The sequence below is a fragment of the Coffea eugenioides genome, unplaced genomic scaffold, assembly GCF_003713205.1.
Source record: "Coffea eugenioides isolate CCC68of unplaced genomic scaffold, Ceug_1.0 ScVebR1_1211;HRSCAF=2029, whole genome shotgun sequence".
Taxonomy (NCBI): Eukaryota; Viridiplantae; Streptophyta; class Magnoliopsida; order Gentianales; family Rubiaceae; genus Coffea; species Coffea eugenioides.
Window position 1 is genome coordinate 9,823 of NW_020861598.1, and position 5,929 is coordinate 15,751.

Sequence of the window (5,929 nt, forward strand, 5' to 3'; positions counted from 1 at the left end):
CCATTTTGAAAGTAAAAAGGAATTTGTTTATCGGATAAAATAAAAATAAACTCATTTTTCAATAAAACACCAACTCTTTATAACTTTTTTCCATTATAAGAAAAGAGTGCCCATTTTGTCATAAACAAGTAACTTCTTTAATTAGAAACCATCGACCCCTTACCAAAGACGATCAAATGCAACTAAATGATTTTCTTGCAAGAAAGTTGCCAAAAGTAGCTTTGTGACTGTAGTTGCTACTTTTTTTTTCAACCATTTTTCAACAGTACAAAGCACAAAGATACTCAAAGCCAAAAGCCAAAAGCCAATATCTTTTTTCCCTAAACAGCAATTCTACAGCTAAAAGCCAAAAGAAAAATGAAAAATGTCGAGAGCTCAATTGCCAACAAAGCTCTTCTTCGCAGCAGCATGTTGGGCCAACCACAGCACTCGCACGTATTTTCCTACAGCTCGTCCTGCAAAAGGGTGGAAGTAAGAGAGTTAAAACAATTGAAATTTCTGATAACAAATCATCATGGTTAACTCAGCACTGAAGGATCAGACAAAGCCCTTACTTTAACATTTTCCTCAGCTGCGGCAGTAACATCTTCCTTTGTTTCTGATTTGGCGTCTGCATCATCACTATCTGCTTCATCAGCAGCATCATCATCATCGCCTTCCTCAGCCTAAAAGAACAAGTTTTTCCCATTAAGAAAGTGCACGTAATAAGAACATATCACAGATAAAATCTGAAGCAAAAAGAGTCTCTTTTGAGAACAACATTTTAGTCAGGAACTTACATCAGAATCGACAGGGTCATCCTTTGCTTCCTGAAACAAATCAGACAGGAGTTCGAGATATAAGTTGTCTCTTCATAATCAAATGATCACTGTTCAAATAATGCAGTATAAAGGAAGTCCAAAGTCCAAACTATACAGAAATGGAATTCAAATGTACTCAAGACATCATGCAACAGAGGAGAATTAATGAAAAGTACCTCCTCCTCTCTCTTCTTTTCTGCCTCATCAAAAGCAGCTTTTTCAGCCTACAACATGAACATTTTCATGTGTCAACAAGCAGACGAAAGTAATTTAAACCTTTTTATTTTTTGTGCATCGCTTGGGGAAAAAAAATTCCACATACATCCTTATGCTTGCCCCATGTCTCTTCAGCCAACTTCTTAGCATATTCAAGATCATCAGATACCAATACATTGTCAAATAGAGTTCCAGATTTCACCTGAAGAGATACCAATATATTGTCAAATAGAGTTTTTCTTGCGATTGTTAAATTGACCAAAAATGCAAGAAAAAGGCAATTGACAAAACAGAGATGAAAATAACATATTAAAAAACCTACACCATCGCTTTTCCTTGAAGTCTGCCATTGCATCGGAAGGGTCTTTAAAGTGTGTCCATGATTGTATAAATTCAGATCTGGATGCTAGAGAGGAAGAGGGGAACCATATGTCTATGGGAAACTGAAAATTAATAGAGAGGGAAAGAGAGATAGAAGGAGAAAGGTGCAGGGGAGGTTGCAATTGAACTTTCGAGCGCTCTGATCTGAGAACAATATTTGGGAAAGTAGCCTTGCAAGTGTGGAAGGCTTGGAATTCATGTGGTGCTAGGCTTGACAAGTGCTGTGCCGGGAATGGTTAAAAAATTTTCAATGCGCGGCTCTACCAAAAATTGGAAGGGAGCAAAATTTTGAAATTTTCACAAAAAAGCACCCATGATTTCTCACCAATAACATAGAAACTTTGGCCCTCTAGAATCAGTATTTGGAGGGAAGCTTTCCCGCTCTCCTTTTGGCGAGAATTTTAAGCGAGAAAAGTCCTTACCCTCGCAGAGTATATGATGGCTCCAATTTCTTGTGAGGTATTGTCATTTTCCTTGCTATAAGCCTCTTAAGAGCGTCAAGCTTTCTACTTCTTCATAAAGTTGTTGTCACTAATACCCTTTTTTGTTGTAGTGAAGGGAGGAAAATCATAAAAAACTGGTGTTTTATTGAAAAATATATTTATTTTTTCATCCGATAAATAAATTTATTTATGAAAAAATGGGTACTCTGTTCTTATAATAGATGAAAACTATAAAGAGCTTGTGTTTTATTGAAAAACGGGTTCATTTTTATTTTATTCGATAAATAATATTTTTTTTTAGAAAAATGGGTACTATATTCTTATAATGGAGGAAATTCATAAAGAACTGATTTTTTATTGAAAAAAGAGTTTATTTTTATTTTATTCGATAAACAAATTTGTTTATGGCAAAATGGATACTCTTTTCGTATAAGGGAGAGAAGCCATAAAGAGCTGATGTTTTATTGAGAAACGGGTTCATTTTTATTTTTTCGATAAATAAAATTTTTTTTATCAGATAAATAAATTTGTTTATGGCAAAATGGGTACACGGTTCTTATAATAGAGGAAAGGCATAAAGAGTTAGGATTTTATTGAAAAATGGGTTTATTTTTATTTTATCTGATAAATAATTATTTAAAAAAAATAGGTACTCTGTTCTTATAACAGAGAAAAGTCATAAAGAGTTTATTTTTTTTATTGAAAAATGGGTTTATTACAATTTTATTCCAGCCAATTGTGACCCATTTTCCCATTAACCTAAGTTAGACGGACTAAATCATTGAGTTTGTTAACCACAGTCAAAATTAACACAGAAGCAACTGACTCAAATTACTCAATCCTTTATGACTTATACCGAATGAATACTAGGAAGCTTATTTGAAATAACAATAAAAATATTCTATAAATGATTAAAATTTAGTACATTAGTTAGTAAGTACTTGTAACATACTTGTATAATGCATGATTATATGTATAATTTAATATTCTTTTGTACTTATATATTTTAAAATATTTTGTGAAAAATATTTTGACCTTTCACTTAACCTTAGAAAATAATAAAATTTTATCGTATTATAAAATAATAATTTTATCTTATTATATTCATAGGTTTTAAGTTATAAAAATTGTGATATAGAAACAAGTGATATTCTACATGTAACTAGAAAGATTTGTTGTTATTGTTATCCAAACTTTCAAATTTTTCAAAAATTGAAAATGATTACAAACTTACTATTCTACAATTAGTATAATTTGTTAATTAGCCAAAATTCTAGCAAAAGGCAAGCAAATGCAACTTGTAATCAATCCATTCTGATGCATGAAAAAATAAGGTAGCATTCTGCAAATAAATAAAAAAATCCACTTTATATGGTTCGTTGTGACAACCAGGCTTATCCCCACTTTTGTTTGAGTTTTGATTACAATGGATATAACCTATTCCCTCCAAACCCCAAATTTTGAATTATAACATTCAACCAAAACATGCTCAAACTCTCAGGCTCGGTCATACAAGGACAACTAGTGTGAATATCCGTGCTACGCACGGTACTTACATTATTAAAATAAATTAAAAAATTATACCATTTTAATTTGAAAAAAGTTAAAAAAATTATACCAACATAATTAAAATTTAAAATTTGTCTAACAATAGTTCAAAATATGACAAAAACTGTAAATCATTCAAGAATTGTGTTTTTGCAAAAGATGGATCTTAAAATAATAATAATAATTTATATTAGAAAATGAATGATATATGGATAGAAATAAATGTAATTGCATGTTTTTTTATTTTAAAATGAAATACTTACCAATATTATGCATTCGATTTGATAATCTTATATATATATGCATTATGAGAATATATATATATGTATGTATATATGTGTGTGTGTGTGAATTAACTACCTTTGAATTAATTTTTTTAAAAAAAAATTATTTATTTTTAATGCCTTTATAATTTGTGAATGATTGTGAGAGTAAAATATATTATGACAATAAGATACGTTGAATTGTGAAAATTGTAATTTAAACAGACTCCTAAATTTTGGATATTTGACTTTCGTAGTTGCGAATTTCTTAAATTAACGGTTAGTTATTACTCTAAGTGATATGGTAAGTGTCAGTAATAAATGTGAGATGTGAATTGGAATTTGCAGATATCATTTTACAGGGGTGGTTATTATCCGTTAGTTAAAGTTTAGGAGTTTGAATTTTATGGGGTAGTGGAAAAAACATGAGGGAAATGTGGAAAAAATATAAGTATGATTATAGGATTTGTAGGGCCGGTTACATGATTAGTTAAGAGATAAATATTTTTTAATTAAAAAAATGTAAAATTCTATTAAAATAGCATTCAGACTTTTGATAATTTTGGAAGCTCCTTATCCAAAACCCTCTCAGCAATACATTTAGATATAGATACTAAACGATAGTTATGATAGCGCAATAGTTTTTACCTGATATAACACGTTGTTGCACTTTTAGCGATCATTTGATTTATTGTTGGACATATTCGCCTAAATAAAATAACACCTAAAATTATGGAAGTAAGTTTCCTATCTAAAATAGTAAGTTAAGTGTAATAGATTAGTAACTTTTATACCTCAAAAGGTAAATTGGAATAAATATTAAACTTAATTTTTAAATAAATAGATTACTACTTGATATCCCAAACTTACTTTTAAAAGAGTAAGTTTAGTTCAAATAACAGTAAGTTTTTATACATAAATAGTAATTCTTACTAATAACATGGCAATAAAAATGATTAAGGATCAAAATTTACCATTTTTTGGAATGCATGTACAATTTTTACATTAAAACCTTATCTCAAAGTAGTATTAGGAAGTTTATTTGAAATAATGATAAAATATTTTTATTAATGATTAAAACTTAACATGGTGCAATAAAACCGGACAGAATAGAGCTGAAATTTTCCAGAAACCTGGAATTTTGGGATTCAATGCAACCTTTCTTGATTTCTTGCTCCAATCATCACCACAACCACTTATATAAGCTTAAATACCACATATATCATCCATATAGCAAGGATAGGCAGCAAATATCTCAAACCCTAACTCACATAAATCACCTTTAAATCCTCATAACAACTTGTATCACCACTAATCCAACCAAAACATGAATTATATAACATCTTAATAAAAAATAAAAGAACCAAAGCTATGGATTAGACCTTATACCTCAACAAAAGAAGCTTTCAAGAGTAATACATCACCTCCTCTTGGAATTTTTGGTTCCCTTAGCTTCCCAAGCTTCCAAACTAATGATTAATCGGTTTAGTTTTTCTTGTTTTCACTCATTCAAGCTCAAACCAAGATTGATTGAAGTTTCTTTTTCTCTTGTTTTTCCTCCCTCAACTCACGGCTGATATGCAGAAATAATGGAGGAAATAGGTTGGTTTTTGGTGATAAATATGGTGTAAATTAGTTAGTCAACCATCCAATGAAATACTGCCACTTGTCGCCGCCAATCCCATTCATTTTTTCCCTTCTCTCTCTTGGTATTTAAAGTCAACAATTGTGGCTGATGTATGAGATATTTTGAGGGTTCATTAGCTGTAATAAAATGAGAAGATTAAGGTAATAAAGTAGGGATCAAGTGGTGTGTTCAAACGGTAGTGCACGGTTCACGTCGGTTCGCACCGTTTTTCCTTAATTCACGCGTACTAAGGTTTTTACTTCCTATTCACTAACTTTTTATCATTGCTTCTAATCACATATTATTTCTCACCTAAAAGTCACTCTTAATCACCAAATTTGAATCCTTGCTCCGTACCGAAAAATCATCCTTCGGAAAATCGCGAAAACCCTAACTTGCTCCAAATGAAAACGAAAAGTGAAACCCTACTTTCTAGGTTCATTTGCACTTATTGGGGAATGATTGGGTACTAGGGATATAATAAATGAATAATTTCTAAATAAAAAGGCATTTTTGAGAAAAATATAAGAAATTTGCGAGTCCTCACAGAATTTCAAAACGACTCCTTCTGGTGAAATGTAGCCTTTTGAATGTAGTTTCCAACGCTACCAACCATGTCCAATTCCAAGCTGAATTGAGTGAGATATAGTC

At 30.9% G+C, this 5,929-nt stretch overlaps 1 protein-coding gene across 1 annotated transcript; it reads right to left on the reverse strand.

Annotated features, from left to right (window-relative positions):
- Nucleotides 1-275: 275 nt before the first annotated feature.
- Nucleotides 276-1,457, reverse strand: LOC113755120 (calreticulin-like). Its single transcript, XM_027299190.1, has 6 exons — nt 1,339-1,457; nt 1,123-1,218; nt 977-1,024; nt 780-809; nt 555-665; nt 276-455 (listed from the first exon to the last, which is right to left on the reverse strand). Exons 1-6 carry the CDS (start codon nt 1,369-1,371, stop codon nt 444-446), a joined length of 330 nt encoding a protein of 109 aa, XP_027154991.1. The 5' UTR covers nt 1,372-1,457; the 3' UTR covers nt 276-443.
- Between the last annotated feature and the right edge of the window lie 4,472 nt (nt 1,458-5,929).

Bases quoted from the DNA above. Each gene is read 5' to 3' on its own strand.
- LOC113755120 (XM_027299190.1), bottom strand. From the start codon at position 1,371: ATGCAATGGCAGACTTCAAGGAAAAGCGATGGT. The intron at 1,025-1,122 runs GTATGTGGAATT...TTCATGTTGTAG, and splicing joins CATGGGGCAAGCATAAGGAT to GCTGAAAAAGCTGCTTTTGA. The intron at 810-976 runs GTACTTTTCATT...GATTTGTTTCAG, and splicing joins AAAAGAAGAGAGAGGAGGAG to GAAGCAAAGGATGACCCTGT.